The sequence below is a fragment of the Protopterus annectens genome, chromosome 4.part0 (assembly GCF_019279795.1).
Source record: "Protopterus annectens isolate FY-2018-M chromosome 4.part0, PAN1.0, whole genome shotgun sequence".
NCBI lineage: Eukaryota > Metazoa > Chordata > Ceratodontiformes > Protopteridae > Protopterus > Protopterus annectens.
In genome coordinates this window covers 540,553,313-540,580,491 of record NC_056733.1, presented here as the reverse complement: position 1 = coordinate 540,580,491, position 27,179 = coordinate 540,553,313, and the positions used below count along the sequence as shown (strand labels likewise).

At 38.2% G+C, this 27,179-nt stretch overlaps 1 protein-coding gene across 1 annotated transcript in view; it reads right to left on the bottom strand.

Annotated features, from left to right (window-relative positions):
- Window positions 1-27,179, bottom strand: part of INPP5J (inositol polyphosphate-5-phosphatase J) — a 791,140-nt gene that overhangs the window by 348,568 nt on the left and 415,393 nt on the right. Inside the window, exon 6 of the mRNA XM_044068468.1 lies at window positions 20,293-20,468. Coding sequence (XP_043924403.1) covers window positions 20,293-20,468 — 176 coding nt within the window. The remainder of the gene's footprint in view (window positions 1-20,292; window positions 20,469-27,179) is intronic.

Here is a 27,179-nt window from a genome sequence, read left to right as displayed (position 1 = left end):
AAACTTTTAAATACTGAAACATACCCAATCAATTCAATGACACACTCTCTCTATCAAAATTTCATGCACGCCTCCTAAGCCTTCTCCCTTTCAGAGCAGGTTTAATTGGTAAGTAGGCACTGAGACCTGGAGATTTGTATGTCTTCAGCCTGCCTATCCAGCACATTTCTGCTTTCTCTACTAAATTGTTAACATCTCCCCTTCTCTTGTTGTTACCTATACTCTGTATTACCCGAAAATAAAAAGAATGTCCTTCGTTCTCTTTAATATGCTTAAAAAGTTTTTTTTTTTTACATCCTGCTGCCTAATGTCACTCAAATGTTTGGACACCCTTTCCTTCAGCTATCTCGTGGTTTTACCCACATAAAAGGAGTCACACAGGCCACAAGTAGCCATGTACACTATGCTCCTACTGGTACAATCTGCATACCCTTCAAAATAATATTCTTTCCTCTGTTGTGTATGTAAAAATACAATTCTTTTATAAATAAATTTACAAGTACATCTGCGACATGGGTGAGTGCCTTTTCTTTGTGAAACTACAGGCTGACAGTTCACATTTTTATCACATAGAAGCTGCTTAAGATTACGGTTGGCAAAGCAAGGTACCTCCCCTACAGTCCCTTTCATTTCCTCATCTGACATCAGAATCTTCCAGTTCCTAATCACATTACAAATCCCCTTAATGTCACTAGAGTATGTAACGACCATTTTAAGATCCTTACCATCTCTCTGTGTGAAAACTCTTCCATATGATACCCCCTATATAAATATGGTTTCCCTATGACCCCTTAAATCCTGTACTTGTCTCTGTGCAGCAGTCACTTCATCTTGTTTGTACCATCTCCTCAAAAAATTGTTCCCTATGGTTTCAGCCACTTCAAGAAACTCTTCGCCTTGAGTGTGAAGTCTAGATACTCTAAGGAATTGTCCCTTTAGGACATTACTCTGAACATGCCCAGGGTGCATACTAGATCTATGCAGAATACTATTCTTCCAACACTCCTTCCAGTAGAGGGCAGTGTATATTTCTCCAGACACAGTGTCCTGTTTCAACCTAATGTCAAGAAAATCAATGCTTTCAGTACCATGTTGCATTGTGAAACATAAAAAATCAGTGGTAGTTTTTAAATATGGAACAAAAGCATGCAACTGTTCAATACTCCCTCCCCATAAAATCAAACATCGACCACAAACCTTTTATAGAAATGAATACATCTATGGAATGGGTTATTGCCAAACACATAGCACTCTTCTCATTGTGCCAACACCATATTGGCATAGATGTTGGCACAAAGGGGTGCCCATGGCCACACCACATTTCTGCAAGTATAAATCATCTTCAAACAAAAAGATATTGTTCTCAATGATCTATTTAATCAAGATACATAGCCATTCTATCATAGTTCATAGGTTCATAGGTTCATACTAGGCTATCTGCCCGAGGGCATTTATAAGCCTAGCCCATAGTTTTGTGGCTTACGCCACCCCTTTAGTTTGGAGAAACTATGCCCATTATTTTGCTGTGCCTCTGTCGAGCAGTGACACTGAGGTAACCCCTGGGGTGTATCTGCGATCTCCCATCCATTGGTCAAGATTCCTCTTGAACAAGGCCAGCGAGGTGCTCTGCCTCACATAAACCGGGATTTTGTTCCACAGCATAGGGAGTCTTTGGGTGATGAATCTATCCCTCCAGCACTTCCTATTAATAACCGTGTCGAGGTTTAAGTCTCCCGCCCTTGTGGCTCTGAGGGATCTAGATTTTTGAGATGAAGCATGTTCATCAAATCTGGGTTTGACATGGCCTTGTATGTCAGGCATAGGTCACCTCTGAGCAAGCGGTAAGCAACTGAATATAACTGGAGTTCTTTCAGTCGGGCAGCATAAGACAGATTTTTGAGACCCTTTATCCTTTTGGTGAGGAACTTTGTGGCCTCTCCAGCTGCTGCAAGTGTCGGGTCAGATACATTCCGAATGGGGCATTGTACTCGATCATTGGTCTGATGAGTGATGAGTATAGGGAGACTATGACTTCCCTTGATCTAGATGTGAATCCCTTCATGATAAGGTGGGCAATGTAGAAGGTCTTCCTAACTAATTTAGCAATATGAGTGTTGAATGAAAGGCTACTGTCAACCTGGGTTCCCAGGTCCCTAATAACTTCTTCTGTGTTCAGGGATTGCCACCTATATGGTAGCTAGGGTAACCTTATTTTTCCCGAAGGGTATGACTATGCATTTCTTGGCATTTAACTTTAGGCCATGGCTCTGGCACCAGTTATCCGTTTCTGTGAGACCCTTCTGAAGGATATCTGTGTTGGATGTGTTTTCAACTACGGCGCCCAGTTTGCAGTCATCTGCAAACTTTGTCAGCCATAACCCTCCTGTGTTTGCTTGTACTTCAGAAAAGTAGATGCCAAACAAGAGTGGGCCCAGGACTGAGCCCTGTGGGACATCACTTGTGACAGGCTTTGAGTCTGACATGGCGCCAGCAACTCTGACCCTGTGGGTTCTGTCACTCAGCCAGTTTGCAACCCATCTTGTAATGTATGGGTTTACATTTAAGTTGATGAGTTTTTCAATGATACCCGAGTGAGGTATTGTATCAAAAGCCTTCGCCAGGTCTAGGTAGGCTGTATGGACTGCCTTTCCATCGTCAATGGCCTTGGTGACTGTTTCGAAAAAGTCAACCAAGTTTAAAAGGCATGATCTGCCTTTGACAAAGCCAAACCGGGTTGGATCCAAAGTCTGCAAGTTCCCTATGTCTTTATTTATGAGATCCATTATGATCCTCTCCATGGCTTTGCAGATAAGGCTTGTCAAGCTAATGGGACGGTAATTTCCAGGGTCGGTGGAGGCACCGCCTTTGTGGAGTGGGACCACAGTCGCTGTGCGCCACTCCCTGGGTAAGGATCCGGAGGTGAGACTAAGATTAAACAGCTGTCCTAACTGTGGGTTTAATTCCTCGTTGAGTTCATGGAGCACACAGCCGGGGACACCATCAGGTCCCATGGATGCTGTGTTCTTTGCCTTGGAGAGAGCAGTTCTTACCTGGGCGTTAGAGATGTTTGGGGGGGCTACAATCATTTGGTATAGATATCTCTCCTTTAGGGGAGTGGAGAAGTTTGCACTGAACCTGTCAGCCAGTATGTTGGCAATGTCTGTAGGATCAGTAATCTTCACATCATTTTGAACTAATTCTGAGCATATCTGGGAGTTTCCTCCTAGGTTTCTGACATAGCTAAAGAATGCCTTATGGTTGTCTTTAGAGTCCTTAGCTATTTTTTCTCAAAATTAGCTTTGGATGATTTTATGAGAGCTCTTAGCTTTTACTTATAGTGATCAGCGGTGTCTTACCTTTTAAGGATTTTGCTCTATCTTGTAGTAGCTTTCTCCTTTTGTTGTAGAGTTTGTTTATGGCTGGGGTCCACCAGACTGGACGCTTGCCTTTGGTACAAAGAGTCTTTGTTTTGCTTGGGATTGCCTGATCCATGCAGCCTGCAGGTGCTGGTAGAAGGCATTTGTAAGTGATTCAGCGGTTTGAGTAATGTTAACCGCCGGCTCAGGGGCCTTAAAGGAGACCACACTAGTCTTTAGAAGTGTGAAGTCAGCTTTCAAGAAGTTCTTTACTGTGGTCTTTTTCATTTCAGGTGGGGGCGGGATGAGGACCTCCAGCGAGATTAGTTTGTGATCAGATCTCACCAGTGAGGGGTATACTTCCGGCATTGAACATTGTGCTCCCATGTTCGTGATGATGAGATCAAGTATGTTTTCTCCTCTTGTGGGGATGGTGACTAGTTGTTCCATGGCATTTGAGTTTATGAATTCCAGGAACTTTTGGGCTAGAGTGTTTGGGCTTGAGTAGTGTTCCCAGTCTATATTAGGGTAGTTGAAGTCACCTAGTATGATGGTGTTTGGAGATACATTTATCCCCTCCAGTGTTTTCAGGAAGGCCATATGAGGTTCCTGGGTTTGCGAGGGTGGCCTGTAACATGCTACAAATTGCAGAGCAATCTTGCCTATGGTTAATTGCACCTGGATGGTTTCTGATGCATCGTGCGATGCCACCAATCTTGAGGTGTGGGTGTCCTTGATGAATATGGATACCCCTCCTCCTTTCTTGGTATTGTCCGGGTTTTGGGGCCGGAATGCATGATATGAGGTAAAACCTGATAGTGCTGGGGTGCTCTCAGGAGCCTTGAACCAGGTTTCTGTCACAGCACAGACATCGATGTTCTCCATACTGAGAAGGGCCTCGAGTGCATCTTGAGGTTGAGACTTCTGGCATTGAGCAGCATTACCCTTAGTTTTTTTTCTTTGTTTTGTTCTAGGGTGGTAGGTTTAGAATTTGAGCCTTGCCTAAAAAAGGCACTATGGGGTGGCAAGAGCCTTTGCCAAAATCTGGAATCCCAGGGTGACAAGTGCAAGCCGTCCCTTGAAGCAGCGTGGCTTGTCCAGCATGTCATCCCAGGCAGACAGACATTGGATCCCCTTTGAATGACACCAGAGTTTAAGCCAATTGTTAAAGCTGATCATCTTATCTCTGTATTGTGGCATCATTCTTTGTGAAGGTAGGATACTGCTCAAGGTCAGGGTCATACCTGCTTGGGCTACATAATCAGAGAGCTCCTCTATGTCTCTTTTCATGTAGTCCAAGGAGGTACGTCTCAGGTCGTTAACACCAGAGTGGACAATGATTGAGTCGTACTTGTACCTGCTGTTGAGAGACCTGAGTGCATGCGTTATGTGGCGGATTCTAGCACCCGACAGGCAGCTTACTGTGACCTTCTCCTTACTCAGTCTGGTGAGCGGGACGTCAGTGTGTCTGACTATGCAGTCACCAATGACTAGTGTGTCTGGCATTGTGTTTGGCCTTAAGGGCTGTGACTGCTTGACACTCTGACTGTGTGGTCTATGTGTTGCAGGTGTTGTGTTCTGAGGTGGTAGTTGTTTGGGTGTCTGCTTTGGTGGCCTCTGCTGTTTTGGTAGATTTTGATCAGAGCCTCCGAGTATGTCTTTGTGTGTTTATGTGTATGATTTGAGGTTGTGATGGTATTATGTGAGACTGGGTCTATAGTGTGTGTGGTTACCTTCTCCTCCTGTCTGGTCATGCCAGTCCTATGTTGAGAGAGCTCAGCCTCCAGTTTGGCCATATAGTTGCATCTCTCGCATGTATTTGTGTTTTGTGGGAGGAGGAGAGGGTTGTTCAGGTACATGAGGCAATTGTAACATTGCCTCAATATTCCCAGGTTCACCAGCTGAGCAGGAGAGGACATTAGCAACTGATCCCTCGACATGCTAGAAGGAATAGACAGAAAAACTTAAGAAAAGGTTCTGGGGGATGTGGGTGACCGAGAAATGGGGTTTGCTTTTTGGGGTACTTTCTATAACAAGAGTGCTGTATCGAGGTGATAAGTACTGTAGGAGCAAGTGCTTCGCTATACAGATAGAGAATAGTCTACTTGGGAGTCAAGTAGAGATAATTTATAGTTGTAGGATACACTAAATAGAACAGTAGTATACTTTGAGGAAGGTAGTTTTAAGGGAAAATTTGAAGAGTGGACTTTAGGTAGCCCTAATAGTTTAAATCTGCTTAACCGGCGCTGCCCTAGTGTGCAACGGTAGCAGCACTCACTCTTATTGCTAATAAACATTTCCAGTGCTTCTAAGTCATAATTATTCAGTATTATGGTGAATAGATTTTTTTATATCCATCGTCACCATAGTCAAACAACCACCATGGTTATTGTCCCTTTTATAAAGCCCTAAATCTCTAAGGAAATGTTGTGAATCCTTCAGTACAGTTTCTGCTAACCCAAGTAAGCCTTTTAGGTTGCTCTCAACATATATAGATGCTGGTTCTGTTGTCCAGCCAGCTCCAGCTACAATGGGGCGCATCCGTGAATCAATACAATCTTTGTGCACCTTGGGTAAACATTTAACAATGGAGATGACAGGATGCATAACATTCAAATCATTAAAATGCTCTTCAGTTATTAAGCAACCCTCCTTCACTGCACATAGAATAAGCCTTACTCTAGTTTTTATATGTTCCAATTGTGTAATTGTAATAGATTCATATGCATCATCATTCTCTGAAAGAGCTTTAATTTTCTGGGAGTAATATGTGTGATACAAGATCACCATACCTAGGAGAAAAGGAAATGTTCTGAAAAACGGCCATCTCACACTTACTACATGTAAGTCTATTTTTTTTCAGCCTTTCAGCCTCCGCATTACTGGACTCACTATAGTGGCTCCCAACATTTCAAATGGTTATGCTTGAAGACACTTCCTTGGAAATTCACAGGGCCAGATATAAGGATTTTCTCAGTGTGAATACTGGACTGAGGAGTGTCATCTATCTAGATGCAGCAGTCATCCAGGGCATAACCTCCCTACCCCAAACAATCACTACTCATCAGGAAAGACCATCAGATTTTTGAAACAGTGAAGTGCATTTGCATTCCAAGTTCTCTTGTGAAAAAACAACTAAGCTCTGCACCTTTGTTTAAAGGCATAACCTTCCCTCCCCAATCACTACTCAGCAAGAAAGACCATCAGATTTTTGAAACGGGGAAGTGCATTTGCATTTCAAGTTCTTTTGTGAAGACACAACTAAGCTCTGCAGCTTTGTTTAAAGTAAGCACAGCCTCTAATTTTTACATTCTGCTGTGTGTTACCTGTGACAGCTGCTAGTTATTGCATAAGGAAATTCTTGGATAGTGCTGCCTCTAGGTTTCCTTAAAGTAGTCTATATTCAACCCACCCCACTCATTGCTACCCCTGCTCCATGGGCCTGCAGACCAAGCTCAACTGCTGCTGCAAGCTAAAGAAAGGGCCACAGGGTATAAGAAATCTCCCCTTATTTTAGCAGGTGTTAGGGAATCTTAGACTCAGCTGTGAAGCACTGTTGGTCTATCTTGTTACAGCATTGTTCTCTGTGCTGTGCTTTTCATATTCACCCACAGTGCCACATTTCTCCATCCCTTCTCAGAGCTCATAATAATTCTGAACTGTCCCTAGCTGTATTGTGCTAGAGCATCTCTCAATTCTTCTCTTACGCTCTATATTTGCCAAAACATAAGCTTGCCTTCAGTGCCAGTGTTTTTTGTTGGGATAAGGCTGCTTACTATAAAAGACACTAATGAAGCAGCTAACAACCTTACTAACACCCTACTGTACTTGTAAAACAAATGATTTCCCTTAGAACAACGGCTACGTCAACTTAAACATCACTGGGTATCTAACAAACTCAAACACCTCCTCACATTACAAGATGAAACATCGCACAACTGGAGATGCAGCCACAGATTCTCAAGCCAAATATACCTTACTAGGTAACCTAGCCAAGCAATCCATTCTTAGACACAAAAAGAACTACCAAAACAAACAAATCTCACTTTTAGCCAAACCTAAATGAATCTGGAGAGAAATCAGCCTGTTAACTGGTTGAAAAATACAACAAAACTCCACTCCCCAAACCCCTCTAACACCACCACATACAAGCAGTCATGCACTGACTTCGTCAATGAATTCAGCAATATGCTACACATCAATGCAAACCTTCTACCATCACACCTACCCACTGCCCTCCTTTACATTCCACTATTCCACTTCAAAAAGATTAGAACCAGCGACTGAAACACAATTGGACCAAATACAAATAGATACTCTCCCAGACTCGAATAACCTAGCCCCTTGGTTCATTCACCTTTGTAAGGACTTCATACCCCACCTTCTCACTCACATATTCAACCCTGCTTAACTAATAAGATTATGCCTCAGATACAGAAAATTGCAATAGTCACTTCTTTTCCAAAACTACACAAGCCAACTACTTCTTCACAATTCCTCCTATCTCAGTACTTCCCACTTTTGAGAACAAATTATCTACAACCAAATCATTGCTTATTTACATCAATACCATATTCTGTCCAAGAAGCAACATAGTTTTGGTCTAGACACAGCACCATAACAGCTTTCTCCTCCAGCACAGATGACATACTCTCTAATATGGATAAAGGCAACCTGACAGCAGCCATTTTTACTGACAAAAAACATGAAAGCCTTTGATCAAATTGACCATAACTTACTATTTGACAGATTAACTGGAATAAGCATTAGTGATGATGCAAAACCTTGATTTGAAGACTTCCTCAACAACACATCCTTCATGGTGAAAGTAGGCAGTACAACCTCTGAAACAGCTTTTCTTATGAAGGGAGTCCTCCTGGGTTCCACTTTAGCCCCTCTGCTCTTTTCCATATTTCTCAACAAACTCCCATCTGATCATCCCTGGATACTTCTAATTCTTTATGCGTGTGACAAGGTCATCTACAGGTCAAATAAATCTGACTCTGTTATACAAACTCAGCTCCAAGATGACCTCCAAGCCCTCATCCAGTGGCTAACAGGCCAGAAACGTATACGCAATCCCTCAAAAACAAAAACAATGCTATTTGGAACCAACCAAAAAATAGCCAAAGCACCCAGCTTCCTTAATAATAAAGATTTCAACAATACCACCACAGAAACTACCACATCCTTCAAATACCTTGGCATTTGGCTAAACCAATTTGTTAACTTTCAACTACACATTCAAAATACATGCAAAAAGATCAACAATCAACACACTCTGGCTGTACAAGCTATCAATTCTTCTGTTCAAGCCAGCCAAAGCTGCCATAGGAAAAGGCATACTCTTATCTCAACTCAAATATGGGCTACAATTACAGCTGCAGCCTCAAAAAAAATCCAACCACCTTACAATCTCCAATGAAATCTGTCTGTTCACTACCAAGTCCCTCAACAATAAACGCTACTGCCAAACTCTTGCCAAAGCTACACAGCTCCCAGTACATCTGACAGCCAACCTCCTCCTAGGATCACTAATTTATAAAGCCCTTTCTCCTGAGATAACGTTTCCTCTCACTCAAAACCTCCACATATAATCTGAGGGATATCTCTCAGTCTCAACCCACCCAATTAATTCCAAAAAGTAAACTCTATTGCACTGATCATGCATTCTCCATCCTGGCATCTAAACTATGAGACTCAATTCCTCTCCCAAAAGTACTCTGATTTCACACAACAGCTCATGGAACACCTCTTCATCCAAGCAAGGAGCAGCTGCACTCACGCAGGTCATGTTACATGAACCCTGCAGCTCTCTCACACATCCCTTTATCTCTATTTGATCCTTCTTTCTCTCATCTTGTCATCCCTTTACTTATTGCCTCATATTCATCCTTTTCCCCTCTTCTCTTTGCATCTCTCTCTCACTTCTTCTTTCTACTCTTCCCTCTGCATGCCTCTCAGAGCTTTTCTCTACCTTCTCCCCCATGGTATCCTTTCCTGTAACTATTCTCACTTGCCTTTTCTAATGTTTTCATGTCTCTCTATATAATGATATGCTGCTTTCCCTGTAGCATAGGCCATCTCAGTCATTATGGCTACATCTTATCCATAAAGCTCTGCTAAGCATAAGTCCATTTCCCATCTATAGATTCATAGGTTCATAGATTAGTACTAGGCTAACTGCCCTTGCGAGCCATTTTAAGCCTAGTCAATTATCCCTTGTGAGACTCAAACCCTGCACCTTGTGTTTGTAAGGCAAACACCTTAATCATTAGGCCACCCTCCCAACATGTTTTGATATTAACCGCTTCTTGAAGTAAATGTTGTATATACTTGCATCTGTAAATATATATTTATATTAATATATACACTTGTTTTTAGCATATCCTTGCATTTGTAAATAAGTTTTGTCTACTTTTGATGTGATCTTATTCACCCAGTCTGTGCCTGCATATGGTCCATTGAGATCAGTGCACTACCCAAGTAAATTAATATAAATAAATAAAATAATAAGCAAGTAGTTTCATGATGAATGAATGAGAGAGAATTGTACATAAAAGTATCCCCCAGGTCTTTTATGACCATGTCTGTCTGAAAAGGGGTACAATTTAAAACACAAGATGTAGAGCAGCTTTTTTATCAAATGCTACTGTGCGACACTTTTTTGCATTTAACTTCAGACTGTTTTCAATATACAAGGTATATGCATATTCCAGCCCTTGCTGGAGCTATTTACTATCAGCAGATGAGTGGATAACAGTGCCCAGCTTGCAATCATCAGCAAACTTAGTCAACCACACTGCTAGGATATTGGACTTTATGTCTGCAAAATAAATGCCAAACAGGAAAGAACCCAGCCAGCATTGATCTCTGTGGTACCCCATTAGTTACAATTTTACATTCAAAGAGGGTACTTGCAACTTGTACAACCGGAGTTCTGTCAGATATCCAATTTGCAATCCAGTGGATTCAAGAAGCATGCAACATTGTTCACACATTGCTATATTGTAAACTAAGGGAGTCTGATGGTGTTCAAATAGCTGTTGAAGCCACAAGAATGCATCCTCACCTGCTTGGATGCTGCTTAACAGATAGAATTGAGCAATATATTAGTGCTGGCAAAACATAAAACCACCCAAGACCTCCTATGCACAGCAGGAAAATCCCTACCAGCAAAGAAGTTCCCTTCAGGGGTGGCAAACCTTCTACCACTACCCTGTCCTAGTCCCACACTAAGATGTTGGCAGGCACCTACCAGTGGGTGCTTGCACAGCACTAATTCCCCTTATTGACATAATATAGTAATGACTTAAGCACTGCCGACATGCACAATGACTGCGTTGCTTTAATAAATCACAGTCGTTCATGTCAGGGTGCTCAGCACTAGTGAATAAGGCAGCTGCATGTCTTATCAGTTAGGTATGGTAAACTACCTGGTAGCACATGCTGCCCTAGCCACCATAACTGTTTAACACTGTCAGTGTATAGGTGTCGTTCCTGAGTACTCGATTACCTAGCATACATCTGAATACTGGGCACTCCAGTGCGCCATTCAAGAACATGAGAACGTCACTGAGCATGCCTGAGGACTACTGTGACTCGGCACGGTAGCCCCTACTAATGTAACTAACACAGAGTGTAAGATGCATTTACACATCTGCAGCTTGTGCTCATGAATTCAATGGAATAACTGTTAGATAGGAAGGATAATGTGAACTGATTTCTTCGAATATCTCTTACATGGTAACAGGTCACTGTCACCAATAATAATTATATACAAAGCAGTCTCCCAAAATTGCTTTATACCTTTGTGTTAATCTGATTTATGAGGCAGGTGTTTTGTAAGTTCTCAACATATTTATTTATTTTATTTAAATGTATTAACCAAACTATTTCCTGCTCAGCTTTGATGCATTTTCAAAGTAAAAATTATGTACCTACTAACAACAGAGTGGAAAATAGAATTTATGAGTGTATACACAATGTACACACCAATTAAAGTATAATTAGTAAAGGTGTTATGACAAAAAAATTAATGAATGAAACTTAGAAGATGTTGACGCATATCAGAAGCATAGAAAATTAAGTATGACATATTTAAAACAAGGGGGTTAGAAGTTTAGTATAAGTAAACAACAAAAAAAAGAAGGTTCAATGAAGAAATTAACAATCCTGTAGCATAGCACAGGGGTGTTTTATTCTGATTATGAAAGAGGTAGGGCTTGTTCAACTTTTTCAGGAATGTAGACCTTTATTTATAGACATGTACAGATTATGTTTTCAACTGCCCATAATACTAGGCAATCCACAAATACTACTAGAATGCATACTTGTTTCTCATTTGTTCACTGGAAAAATGAACAGATTGACTGCTATACTTAAATCAAACACAGTACTATATCTCCTTCTCTGCATCCCAGGTGAGGCTGTAATTTTGACAGACTTGAACTAGATCAAGGTTATTAACAGATAAAAAGTGCTTCCTCCTTTCTGTGAGCTAACCCCATATCAGCTGGTCATTTCATCCCCTATATTTAGCAACTATGAGTATATTATTTTAAACTGCCAATGAACTCTGATCGAGAGAAAATACTTTGGGGGCGTGACCAAGATGCCTAAGTGTCAGCAGCACTTGTCTGATGCTCTGTCTCTAAAGAATGTTTCTGACAGGATTTTTAGGTTCTAACCTAAATCATTTCGAAACTTTTCTTCACAAGTTATACTTCTTGGTACTGTGGGCTATCTACAAAGAAGAAATTAAACTGTCAGAGTTTGTATCAAGAAATTTCCTGTCAGAAGTAATGCAGCTCTGTACAATTGGACAAAACTATGCGTCACACAAGAGCCTCTCCTCAGGACAGCTCCATGAAAAAGGAACTTCACACAATAATTTCCAGCATCCAGGACCTCTCAGTGAAGACGGATAATTTAGAAAAGATTATGGAGAACATGAAAAAGGAAAGTAAGAAACAAATAGAAGACCTGACGGAAATTATAACCAAACATTCAGAACAAATAGCAGCCACAGAGGAAACTGTAAATGACATTGATGGGAGACAAATGGAAAATGACACCCAAACTGATTTCCTTCTAAAACAGAATAATCATTTACTTGAGAAAGTCGAAGACCTGGAGTCCAGATCAGGAAAAACAATGTCAGAATATATGGGGTACCCGAGAAGATGGAAGGAAATAACATGGTCCAGTTTTTAAATGAATGGCTGCCCAAAATATTAAACCTTCCTGAGTCTCTCTAATTTGGGATCAAGAGAGCCCACAGGTCTTTATCCAGCACATCTGCTTCTAAAAACCCTAATGCAGTGAGATCTATTATAATTAAATTCTTATCCACACAGGACAAGGACTTGGTATTAAGAACAGCTTGATCGGGAAATCCAACACAATTTGAGGGTAAAAATATAAGTTTTGGTAATGACTATACCTCCACTACAATAACAAAAAGGAAATAATGTGTCCTTTTCATCAAAAGATCTTGTTCCCTGCAAGAATTAAAATTACTCTCTCAGATGGGCAAAAAATATTCAACAACCTCGAAGAAGCAGCAGAGTTTGTCAGAAAGAATAAACTGATGGATAAATTAGAAGACATGGACATTTCATTACCTAGTCTGAAAAAACAAGCTATCAATGGTAATTCATTCACAAATTATAAAAATACCAAGAAAAAACTAAAAGGACAGTTGTTGTGTCTTTCGGCTTTTCCCATTTAGGTGTTGCCACAGCGAACTCCAGTCCGCTAATGATTGGCAGTAGATTTTTACGTGCCGAGTTGCCGGCCATAACGCACAACCTTCAATGAAGGTACGCCCATTCATGCATGTCTCCACACAGAAGAGGCTCTAGCTGAGAATCGAACAGGACGTCTTACTGTGAGGCGACAATGCTACCGCAGCACCACCACCGTAAATGTTTTTATTGTTACTTGTAACCTTACTCATCTGACAGAATTTATCCAAATGTTTTGAACCCAAATGAACAAATACTACCTTAACGGTAAAAAAAGCTTCTTCTATTATATATATATATATATATATATATATATATATAAAAATTTTAATATATATAAAAAGCCTTGTATAAAAACAAGCAGTTCAGTCATGATCTAGTTGCTGAGTGTTGGAGTGGCACCTTGTATAAATACTAAATGTAACTAGTGTACTGTCAACAACTTGTGTGTTTTATATGTGCCGCTATGCACATTAAAATATATATAATACCAAGCTATTAACATCTTAGAGCCACTAGATCCTTTTAGTAAAAGTGCTGATAGAAGGTGAAAGTAATAATGTGTGTTGTTTTTTTACTTGATAGTGTTGTACACTGGGAAATACATGGGGGGACAGTGTAAATACATTTGCCAAGTTTACTATGACTTGTTATTTATTATAATAGGATGATAATGGGAGTAATAATGTGTAGAAAATGATATTTTATACTTATAACTGAGTATATGTGTTTTAAAGCATACTGTCTTATTTACTGTATCCATTAATAGGGTAGGCATTGTCAGTTTTGATATTTCACAAGTCCCTTATATAACAGTTTCTTTTTTACCTTCATGTCAATGACTGCGCATGTTTAGTTTCCTTTTCCCTCCATGAACAGATATAAATCTTGCTAACTCTGTCCTCAAGAAGATTTTGTTGCTAGAATGCAAAAAGCTTCACCTATTTAGTGTCTCGAGCGCAGTACAGCCATTTTTTTTCACTCATATCAGCTTCCCAGATTATTTACTTTGTGAAAACAGGAAATATGTGACCTCTGAATTTTCGTCATCATCGCGCAATGCTCTGAGACGAAAAATACATCAGATTTTGGCTGCTGGACTCTAAAACGAACTATATCAGCTGTTCTACACTATAGAGATGTAGTCCTAGCTGAATCTACTAGGTACTAGACGTGTTTTTTAATTATAAAGCTATTCAGTGATGTGCTTTTAACATAGTAATCGCATTTTACTGTCTGGATAAATGCATGAAGTTTTTTCAAAAACGTCTAATGCTTAGTAATGTTGGGGTAAACTGATTCTGCTTGTTAAATCAAAAATGAAGTATTATGTTTATTGCTGTCATACAAAATCTGCAATCTAATACGTTTTATGGGAAAAGAATGGACACAATAATATTTATAGTTCTAACAATATGTGTATTTATTATTTTACTCAAACTACTTGATAATCTAAAAATAACATGCAAGCACGATAACATATTTTACTGATTCTACGTGTATGCATTTTCTGGAAGATTCATGCAGTCACACACATGGTATAGAACTATATATACTCCCCCCCCCCTTATTTTTATACAAATAGTAAGAAACTATAATAGAAGACAAACATAATGTTCAATACATGAGTAAATAAAAAGATAGGACGACATTCCTAACTTTAGAGAAAGCTTCTTTTTGTTTCTGATAACTCTCGTACAATGTTCTCTGTAAAACGTTCATTTAACAAATCCTTGTTAACAAATCATTCTCATTATTTTCTTCTGAAACGTGTTACATATTGGCAAGAATAAATTTAGGAGATTGTATTCCTTTTTTACATTTTTTTCTAAAGTCTTACTACCAATTGTAAAATATAAAGGACTTGATGTGAAGATGGCAGTAAGTTAGTCTAAATCCTCATAAGACAAGTGTAAATCTTTTTGTTTACTTCATTATTTTAATAAATATTTTGTTATTTAGCAATCACAAGGTACTTATTACTTGAAATAGAATAGTTTATGACATAACTGTTTGAAACTATATTTTATATTTATAGCTATTGATTAAGGTAGTCACTTCGCAATCTAATGACACCTAAAAAGAACTGTTTAGAATTCTTACATAGGTCAGGAGAGTCGTCACATCCTAAAATACATTGTACATTAAAGAAATTACAGGCTGAAGCATCAGACTAACAATGGCTCCTGATTGTAGGATGGTAGAAGGTGGCTTCAATGACTTGTTTATTGAACCAGGAAGTTTAAATTCCATGTTTGGTGTTGTATATAGTTCTGATTATTTGTTAGATATGTGTAAGTTAAAATTTTGTCCATAATAGAATACACAACACAAGAATGTGTTTTCAAATATGTCTATATATAAATGTGTTTCACTTAATGTCATTGGCCTTCATAACAATATAAAAAGGGGAAGTTTATGTAAATACCTTAGAACAAATAGATTGGATATTGCATTTATACAGAAAACCCACCTAATAGAAAAATATGTGAATATGTTGTTTTTTAATGTTTATTCAACACCTGTTGCATCTCACAATCAGACCAAGAGGAGGGGCACTTATGATTTTGTGAAAAAACTCCTTACCAGTACCTAAAATTACGGATTCATATTCAGACAAAAATGGTATGTTAAGTATGGTAACTTTGGAAATAAACTGAAAATACATCACCTTAGTTAATGCATACTGGATATCTGGTATCAGAGCAGGAACAGCAAACAAGTACTTAAAACTAATCTCATTTAAAGCTAAAGGAGATATTATATGTGCAGGAGATTTCAACTGCATTCTTTCCAAGAATGACACTACTAAGAATGGTAACTTTAAAATGTTAGCTGCAGCAAAAAAATTAAATAACTTTATTACGTCTTCAAATTTGAGGTACATTTATACCATAAGAGAATCAGAATCCCTACAATATACACATTAATCTTATAGGCATGGCACCCAAACAATTATTGATAAGATATTTGTTACTTATAATTTATTATCTAAGATACAGGAAGTCAAGATCTGTACATACCCACTGTCCGACCACAACGCTATTTTTTTCAAAATCCACATAACACCCAGAGTACTGGCAAAGATTACCTGTATACATTACCAAATTAAAATATTTCAGAGAATGGCTGTTAAAAGAAATAAAAAGCTTTCTAGATTTTAATGACAACAATGAGACCTCTAGAATTATACTTTGGGATACACTTAAATCATACTTATAAGGTAAAATCAAAAGTTGGTACCTAAACAAAAAAGAAAGAATGGGATAAGGAGCTAATACACATACAGTCAAAAATTGACACATTAAAAAGAACTTGGACAAAAAAGATGCTGCAAAACTTTCTGAAATACAGCAACTGAATAGGACATACACAGACATTTTAAATTACAAAGTAGCAATAAACTTAGAAAAAATAAAGCTACAAACCTATACTATTAATCCAAAGAATATGCACAGACTTGCACTTAAATCTAAAACCCTGACAAAAGCTAATCATACTAAGGAAATTATAGACAATTCCATGAAGAAACCTAAACATGTAACAGATTTAAAAGAAATACTAGAGGCCTTTAGAACGCATCATGAAACACTAAATAACACCAACCTACATAATACTGATAATAGTATAAGAGACAAGTTTGCGAAAGACAATATTGATAAAAGATTAACAAAAGAACAAAACTCTAGACTTCTTAAGTCTATATCATTAAAGGAGCTTAAGAGAAAAACACAAAGATTAACAATAATAAGGCCCCTGGCCTTGATGGACTTATGGCGGAAATATGTAAGATACTTCCAGATGAGACTTTAGAAATTCTAATAGATGCTTTTGAAGAATTCAGAAAGAATGATGGCATTTTCCCTTCTTGGAAATATGCTATGATTTCACCCATTTTGAAACATGACAAGCACCCTAATTTTTTAACATCTTATTGCCCTATTTCCCTTCTGAATGTGGACTCCAAGTTTCTTACATCTATTCTAGCAGATAGACGAAATCAATTTTTACCAAAAATAATAAAAGATGATCAAACAGGGTTTATTTCACACAGGAAGGTCCAAGACAATTTAATCAGACTATTAATATTAATGGACTATGCAAACAAAAAAAAGAGAGAGAATTGACAATTATTAGCATGGACTTGGACAAAGCATTTGACTCTTTGAGTTAGCCCTATTTATTTAAAGTTCTAGAAATGTAGAACTTTTCCTCAGATTTTTTAAAATTGCTGAAGAAATTATACACTGCTTCTATACCATACATTAAAATTGGAGCTTTCTTGTTAGGACCACTTAAAATAATAAAGGGCACAAAGCAAGGGTGCCCTCTATCACCCTTATTATTTGCTCTATCAGTGGAGCCGTTAGCTAATTACATAAGAACTAATGATAAAATAAGCAGCTTCTATGTCAATACAAAGTACAATTCCAAAATCCAGCTTTTCTCTGATGATAACTTATTAACAATTGGGAACATAGATACCTCAACTGAACATCTTATAGAATCTCTTCAAAACTTTGAAATGATATCTGGCCTAAGTTTTAATCAAAATAAAACTGAAACTATTTTGTTAAACAAAAAAGTAAACCCCATTCTGGACAGATTTAGAGAATTTAATTGGGCTGACAACATGATTAAATATCTAGGTATAACCATTAAAGCAAACTGGAAAGACACTAAGCAAACAAATTTCGTAATGTTAATAGCCACTGTTTAAGATTACTTAAACAAATGGAAAAAAATGTTATTCACCATGGAGGAAAGGCTATCATTACTTAAAATGATCATAATACCCACAATTCTGTATGTTTTTCAAGCCATCCTAGCACCCCCTTCCAAAAACTAATGAAACAACTTAACTTTCTATTAATAAAGTGTTCATGGTTTCCAAAAAAAACAAGGATTAGTTCATGGCACTACAGAAGTTGGGAAGAGGGTGGAATCTCATTTCCACATCTAGAACTATATAATGGATCAATTATTTTTAACATTATAAGTCATTGGCTAAACAGCAAATATACTTCTTACTGGAAAAATCTATATAAAGCAATATTATTAGACAATTGTGAGGAAACAATAAACAATGATACGTTTTCTGAAGTGGAAAAAGTTTACCTTGTCATAAAAAACATTTGCTTTAATACAAGTAACAAAAACAATTGCTCATCATTTGTTAATTACATAGTAAACAATTTCAAACAGCTAATGTTCAAAGATTATAAGCTGAGAAATCATTTATTTATTATGTTTCCCATAGCTTTAACAAATAAATCCTTGGACTCGTTATTATAACATGAAAAAATAGAAGAAATGAAAGGAAATAGGCTAGTCTTCTAGTATCAGATTCTTGATTACAATTATATATATATGACGCAACCTCTCCCATAGCAAGATATTACATAAATCAAAACAACTGGCTAAACATACATACTTTTAGAGAATATATAGTTAATGAGTTTGAAATAAATCAAATAGTGAAATCCACACCAAGACCCAAAATTCTAACACTTTTTTGTTGAAATCAATACACTATGCATAAATGATGCACTATCAATGTCAAGGTTATATAGGACATTACGAATGGATTTACCAGCTCCAGATGAGTCCCTATGGAGCTATGCAGAAAAAAAAATAATAAATCTAGCTTTTCAGAAAAAGAGAAATAAGTAATTCTTAAAGCAGTCAGTAAAACTACATCATCTCCCTTTTGGAAAATTTACACATGGAAATTTATTCACAGAAGTTTTTTCACACCCCATAAAATAGCATTAATATAAGGTAATGAGACATCATTATGTTGGAGATGTGAAGAAGCAGAATATGCATACTGGGTACATATGTTTATAAAATGTAATACTGTAATTCCCTTTTGGTCAAAATTCAAATCCTTTATCAAAGCGTTGTGGTTGGATAACTGTGAAGTCACTGGCTTATTGTTATTATTTAATGCTCTGATTCCAGTGTATGCTCCAAGTACAAAAGTGCACCTCCTCTGGTCCCTCCTTGCAATAGCAAGAAAAACCATTACCTCAGACTGGAAAAGTAAGAAAATTACACCTTTTGTGGAATTTATATCACTGGCCAAAATAGTTTGTAACAGAGAATTAATGACTATGACTTTAAGAACTACAAGAATGACACATAAAAAAATTAGCTTGGTTAAAACTTAAAAAAATGTTAGATAAAATGTGAATATATTCATGAAATTACTTCTATTATGGACACTGTATATAGTTAAGATTTGTTTATATTGTTTAACATTTTTGATGCATTTGTATTTATGAAAGCTCAATAGAAATTATGTGAAAAAAAGAGAAAATACTTTAAATAGGTTCATCATGCAGTGGCGGTGCTGCGGTAGCGTTGTTGCCTCACAGCAAGACATTGTGCAGTTCGACGCTAGAGCGTCTTCTGTGTGGAGACATGCGTAAATGGGCGTACTTTCATAGAAGGTTGTGCATCAGGGCTGGCAAACTCGGCACATAAAAAATCTACTGCCAATCATTAGCGGACCAGAGTTCCGCTGTGGCGACCCCTAACTGGGAAAAGCCGAAAGACACAAACAAACAAACAAACTTTAAATAGGTTCATCAGTGATCATTATAAGCAAAACATAAAAACATCTAACTGAAGTGATCACAAATGTAAACAAAGCAATTATATTTGAAATCATGTAAAACAACTCAAAACGTAGTTATTTATGTGAGAGGGCTTCACCCCATGCCTCCAGAAATTAAATATAATAATTCCACAGTTGACAACTACAGAGAAATACAAAAATTCCATGGCTATATTACAGTCTAAGTGTTGTAGCTAGAATACATTTGCTATCCTGCAATTCTCTCTTAACTTTTACCAAACAAGGCTAAATGTGCATTCTTCTTCAGCAGTACACTCAGAGAACACTAGTATAGACTAGGGTGAAGCCCAGGATATGCATTTTTTTGTTATGTAAAATAGCTTCCCACTTAAATAAATACAAAAATAAAGATATCCTATGACATGCAACAAATTCATTTTTGCTAAAAAGATAGCAGTTTATTCCAGCTGGCTATAGATGTATATCCTAATCATTGCCTGCAGCCTTATATCTTAGTGCAGGTAACGTGTTGCTACTTTTGCTGTTTTAACTGCTGAAGACTAAGTAACCCCATCCATCCCCACTTACTCCTGTGATTACGTACTCATGGTCCAGTACTCCATTCGCCAAAGGCCCACTGAACTGCTGAAGTTGTAAGATACTCTCAAACGTATTCATTCTTTGCTCTGCATTCTCCATGTGTGCTGGTAAGTGACAGTTCAAAAAGCAGACCATGTGGCCAAATACGGACAGCCTTACACTAACCCCTCCCTTATTTCCCTGTGGGAAAAAGAACAAATATTAATAAATAAAATTAAGTACAAGAACAAAATTACAAAAGATACATTTTTTTACTATGACACTAATAAATGCATGATTGCCAAAAGTGCTTCTAGCTTTTTATTTACCTACAATGTGTCATCCAAGTAGGTAGAATAATCCACATGGACCCGCCTTTGTAGTCACAACCAGGGTGCACATGAAGTAATTTACAACCATGTAGTTTACTGTGTATATCTAATTACTTATAGTTGACTCAGCTGTTAATACTATTAACAGCAATCTTTCTGCACTGTTTACATTAGTTGCAATGGTGTAAAGGTTGGCCAATGTTCAGATTGTACAATTCCAGATAATAATGAAATAGCATCGCATATTAAGAATACAAACACAGTATGCATGTTTTCATATTGCAGTTATGCAACATTTTGCTATAGTGTTAAAAATGTAATGCACATCATATACCCTTGTCTTACTGCACCCTGAACATAAATGCATATACATGGCATATTAATACGTTTTTATAGATTCACATGTGAAACTGTTACCTTCTCTTTATATGTATTAACTCACTAATGCCAATGTTGCACAAATCCCAAAAAGAGAGAGAGATTGTAAATAATGAAACTCACCTTCCCTATTCTCAAACTCCTACAACCTAAAAACAAAGAAATCATCTGCAAAAAAACTAAATCCAGACATACTAACATGTCAACAACTTCAACATGCAATATTTCATCTGCGATGTTTTGTAATACAAATTCATACCACACAATCAGTTGTAGTATTGTCTGGCTCTGCATAGTGCAAAGAACAGCCTACAGGACAGCATATCTGCTGACTGCATAGAAATGCAATGGTACAGTACAAAGCAGAATAACTGGACCATGTGTTTAGACCTTACTGCCCACTCCAGCCAACTATGTTGGTACTGTGCAGCAGGTAACAGCTAGGAATGCAGTAACAGTACAGTGATAAAGGTGTTACACACATGTAGCAACTATGTGCATTTTTGAGAGAATATTACAAACAGGTTAAGGGTGTCAAACTTAGTTTTAAGGTGGTGGGAAACTAAATGTATTTTCGGGTCTATATTAGAACATCGAAGTTTCAAAACTTTGAATGTTCTACTATCGACCCCTATTCAGTGAACGCTTACAACACTGAACATGCAGAACAGCTAATTTTTTCCTAGGGAAAAATTTGCTGTTCCAAAACACATACACACAACACAAGCACACCAAACAAACAGCAATCCACACACACATACACCTAAAATCTTACATCTAACCCCACACTAAACTGTACATACACCATTAACTATCCACTTACCTTAACCCAAACCCTAACCCTAAGGTCCATCACTATCGCACACTCACCTCACCCGCGCCCTAACCCTAACTCATCTACCCCACCCTAACCCTCACGTCCACACAATCGCACACTTACCTGACCCATGCCCTAACCCTAACTCGCCTAACCCGTGCCCAATCGCACACTTACCTGAACCCAACCCATAACTTTCCACTACAGTGCTGAAAATAGCGAAGTGACAGAAACGGACAACCAAATTCTTTCCCTAGGAAAAAATTTGGTTTTCTGTAGCTTCACTATTTTCAGCATTCGGTGAATAGGGGTCGATATTAGAACATTCAAAGTTTTAAAACTTCGATGTTCTAATATAGACCCGTATTTTCCCCTCTGCATAAAACCAATACATTTTCAAATACATCACGTTTTTGCACGGCATATTTATTTTATGGAAAGGGGTCACTAATGAATTCAAAGAATTTTTTTTAATTTTTAAACCAAACTACCTCCATCTTTGAGTTTCACCTCAGAATTTAGTGATAAAAGTTTAAACTATTTGGGTGTGACTATTAGGAAAAAATGCAGCAGAAAAAAAATTTTAATCTAATATTTTCAGAAAAGCCACTTTTTCTAATAGTTATTTACATTATTCTTGTAATCACCCTGTGTGGCAGAAGAAGAACTTAATAAAGGGGAAATGGCGAGGCTCTCAATATTTATATCTGAAGATGAGACCTTTAAAATTGAAATGGAAAAATTTAAGTTTAAGTTTAAGGAAATAAATTATTCCAGTGCATTGATAGAAAGTGTGGGGAGTGAAGTGACTTCAAAAAGATCCACCTCTTTTTGACCTATTTTAAGAGATCCAACTAATGTGGTGTTTGAGGATAAAGATACCTTTTGGAGGGGGAACAAAAGAAGTTAGGTTTATTTTAAACAGAAATTAAACTGGGTAGTTCAAATTTTTGAGTTGGAAAACAGGTTGGGTAATAACCCACTGTAGTACACAAAAAGGGTAGGAATATTAAATTGTACCTTGAATTTTATAGTTTTGTAAACAATAAATGTAGTAATAAAAAGGGAATGGTCAAATGTAGATCTTGTTCTTCTTGTTGATTAATTATAGTATTAATGTTACTATTGGTAATTTCCCAAAAGTAATAAGTAATAACAGAATATTTGACTGTAATACAGTGGTGTGGTTTATAGAGATACCTGTACAATATGTCTTGCTTTTTATGTGGATAAAATAAACCTCCCTCTTAAAAACGGGATATAGCAACATTTATATGCAATTAGAAGGAAGGACAAGAAAAATGCACTTTACATGCATTCTACAGAGTGTGAAAGTTTAAAAAAATATATATTTTTTAGTCCTTGAAAAGCTATTTAAAAATACAAGGGGTGGGAATTGGGAAAATTTCCTGGAGGTTGATACATTATACTCGCAAATTCTGTTGAATGCCACTCAAAATCCTGGTTATTAATGAGACGTTATCTACGTTTAGTGTTATAAACTTAAAAGCAGATAAAATTTAATTACTTTAATTTTTTATTATATTTATTGCATTTTACTGTGAATGTAGATAAACAATTTTAAGATTGTTTTTATTAATATTTTAATACTTTTACATAAATGGATTGTTTGTAACTTATTTGATCACTTGGGTATATAAGTAACAGAGAGTTATATTTTGCTGTTCTGCTGAAGTTCTGTTTTTTGTAGGAACGAAAGCACTAAACGTGTGTGTTGTCAATAAACCACGGAGTACTGAGTGGCGTGTTATCGTTTTCACTTTATTTGTTTTTTAACATACCAAGCTGAATTCATTTTGGATTACTGGTTAGCTATCTCTGCAAGGGGAAGATATATCAGTAAGGTGGCAAATCTAAGTATATGTGCTGAAAGGCATGTGCACAGCTATGAGCAACATCATGCACTAAAGAGCTCACTGAAGAAAGTACAGTTGTGTACACTTACCATAAATGTAGATGTTCAAGTGTATTCAATGTTGCAGTCATTACATTCGGGTAATCTGCTGGCAGGTTGCCCTCAGTCGGCCTGATTAACAAAGTCTTGGGTCCTGCGTTGGTTGCTGTCCCTTCTTCCATGACATCAGGTCGTCAGGGGTATAAAACATGCAGCTGATGCCATTACATCAGTTTTTCTTGCCCCAGATGTCAGGTCCCCCCCAAATGGGGAGCAATATATATATATATATATATATATATATATATATATATATATATATATATATAATTAGAAACACAAAAATATACCTCCAAACAAAAGCAAATACACCAAAAAGGCTTTTAAGCATAGTAAAAGAAAGAAGAGGTATAGTAAAAGAAAAACAGGGGCCTAAAGGGAGGGCAACCAGGACTGCAACAGTGAATACACTCGAACATCTACATTTATGGTAAGTGTACACAACTGCACTATGTTCATCGTGTTTCACTGTTGCCATCATTACATTTGGGTAGATTCCCAAAGCTAAAGTTGGGAGGATGGATTTATACAGTATTAGGACCAGCTATAAGGCCCTGCAAAACAGCAGTGGAAAAGCCAGCTCTGGATTTAGAGAAAATTGGTAAGTGATAATGCTTGGTGAAAGTATGAACTGAACTCCAGGTATCAGCTTCTAGATAGAACATCCCTGGTAGGAACACCTCTGAGAAAGGCTGCTGAAGTAGATGCAGCCCTGATGGAATGAGACCTGATCCCCTGGGGGATAAGTTTTCCATGGTGCTTATAACAGAAATGAATACAATGGCTTATCCATTTAGAAATGGTTTGCTTTGAAATAGCCTTCCCCTCTGCCCCTGCAGCAAATGCTACCCAAATGCTACCAGCAGCTGTTCAGATTTTCTTCAAGATTTAGTCCTGTCCAAGTAGAATCTAAGTTGTCTGTGTACATCCAATGAATGCAGAATCCACTCTCCCTTGTTCTGTGGATTGGGAAAGAAAGTTGGCAAATGAATGGACTGATTAAGAGCCACACTGGATACCACCTTGGGCATGAATGATGGACTGGTCCTGAGTGATACCCTGTCCGCAAGAAAGATGATGAAAGGCTCCACTTCCATAAGGGCCTGTAATTCAGATATCCTTCAGCTGAAGTGATTGCTAAAAGGAAGGCTATTTTCCAGGAAAGAAATTTTTAAGTCTGCAGTTGCAGCTGGCTCGAAAGGAGGTAGAGTGAGTTTCTCCAATACAAAGTTAAGGTCCCAGGCAGAGGTAGGAGCTCCCCTGGGTGGTCTCAAGTTTCTGGCCCTTCTGAGATATTGCTTTAAATGAGGATGAAAGAAGAGGAGGGGATCTGTGTTGTAATGAGCTGAAATGGATTTTTATGGAAGAAAAAGACAGGCCCTTGTGAAGCATCTCAGTTAAATATTGCAAAATCTGATGTAAATTGGGCACTGCTGTGCTCATCCCTTGAGACTGATTCCAGGCACAGAATCTTTTCCATTTGTCAGCATAAGATTTTCTAGTACTATGTCTTCTCGCCTCCAAAATGACATCCATCACAGGTTTGCTGAGGGATGTTAAGGGGGAATTTAAGTGATTAGCCAAGCTGCAATGTTCAATGTTTGGAGCTGAGGGTGCAGAATTTGGTTCTCCTGCTGAGACAGTAAGGAAGGTGTCTGAGGCAGGTGCCACGAAGGAGTGTGTGACACACTGCACAGGAGCGGGTACAAGTGTTGGCAAGGCCAGTTTGGAGCAATCAAAATAATTTTTGGTTTGTCCTGTTTAGAGCAAAGGCAGAGGGGAAAAGGCATAGACTGATAGGTTTTTCCAGCTGAAGGACAGAGCATCCACTTTCCAGGCTTTTTTGTGATGAGTTCTTGTGCAAAATTTGCCCAACTGGTAGTTCTGGGGTGAGTCAAAAAGATCTATGTCTGGGCTCCCCCATTTGCTTGCCAACATGTCGAAAATCCATGGTTCCAGTTTCCATTCATGAGGGTCCATGAAATTTCTGCTTAGTTCGTCTGCCAGAACATTCTGCTTTCCTGGCAGGAATTGAGCTGCAGTTGTACTTGGTAGCTCAAGGCCGTGTTCCACAATGCCATGGCTAGTCTGCAGAGGGGGTAGGAATGTGTACCCCCCCCCCCTGCTTGTTTATGTACCACATAACCGTGGTGTTGTCTGTCTTTATTAGTAATTGTCCTGGATGAAGGTAGTCCTTAAAGGCTGTCAGAGCATTCTGTACAGCTAGCATTTCTTTTTGATTGATATGAAAGTGCATTTGATTTGGGCTCCATTTGCCCTGAATGCACTTCCCTACCAGATGAGCCCCCCATGCATAGTCTGATGCATCTGTAGTTAGGGTTTGGGTGGTAGGGGGTGGTGTGAATGGCAGTCCCTTGTTTAGGTGGCAGGCCTCTGCCCACCACAGGAACTCTAGGCACAGGCAAGGTATGATAAGAATCATTGTTTCCAGGCTGTGACAATGCTGACTCCATAAACATTTTAAGTACCACTGAAGTTTCCTCATATGCAGTCTTCCATATGGAATTAGAAGAATGCAGGAGGCCGTGAACCCCAAGGCTTGCAGTATTTGCCTTGCAGATAGCAGGGATTTTGTGGCCACCTGTTTGAAGTAAGTCACCAAATGAATTTGCTTTTCTGGCGTAAGGAAAGCCATCTGGGCAGTTGTATTCAAGCTTGCAACCAGAAATGTAATCTTTTGAGAGGGTACCAGATGAGATTTCTTTTCATTTATGGTGTACCCTAGACAGGTTAGAACTCTTTTTACAAACGCCAGATGTTTTAGAAGAATTGCCTGGTTTTCTGCCTGAATTAGACAATCGTCCAGGTATGGATATATTTGAATATTTCTTTGCCTGCAAAATGCAATTACTGGAGCCAGGCATTTTGTGAATACCCTGGGTGCAGTAGACAAGCCAAAGGGCAGTGCAGTGAACTGATAATGCATGCAGCCTGCTTTGAAGTGTAGGAATCTTCTGCAAGAATCCCTGATTGGGATATACAGGTAAGCCTCTTTTAAGTCGAGAGTTGCCAACCAGGCATCCTTGCCTAGCATAGGAAGTAACTGGTGAAGAGTCAGCATCTTGAATTTTGGAATGTCCAGAAAGGTGTTTAGAGTAGACAGGTCCAGAATTGGATGCCATGATTTGTCTTTTCTGGGTACCAGGAAAAGTCTGGAATAGAAACCTTGTCCCTTTTCCTCTTCTGGTACTAGTTGAGTAGCCCCCATGTTTAGGAGGGAAAGTACTTGTTTCTGAGCCTCTGCCCACTGATTTGGGGGCAGGTCTGGCCACCTGTTTGGAGTTGGCAGCATGTGAAAATGAAATATGTATTCCTGGGAAACTATATTTAGAACCCATTTGTCCTGGGTTATAAGTTGCCAGTTTCTTGAATGAAGAGCCAGTTTTCCC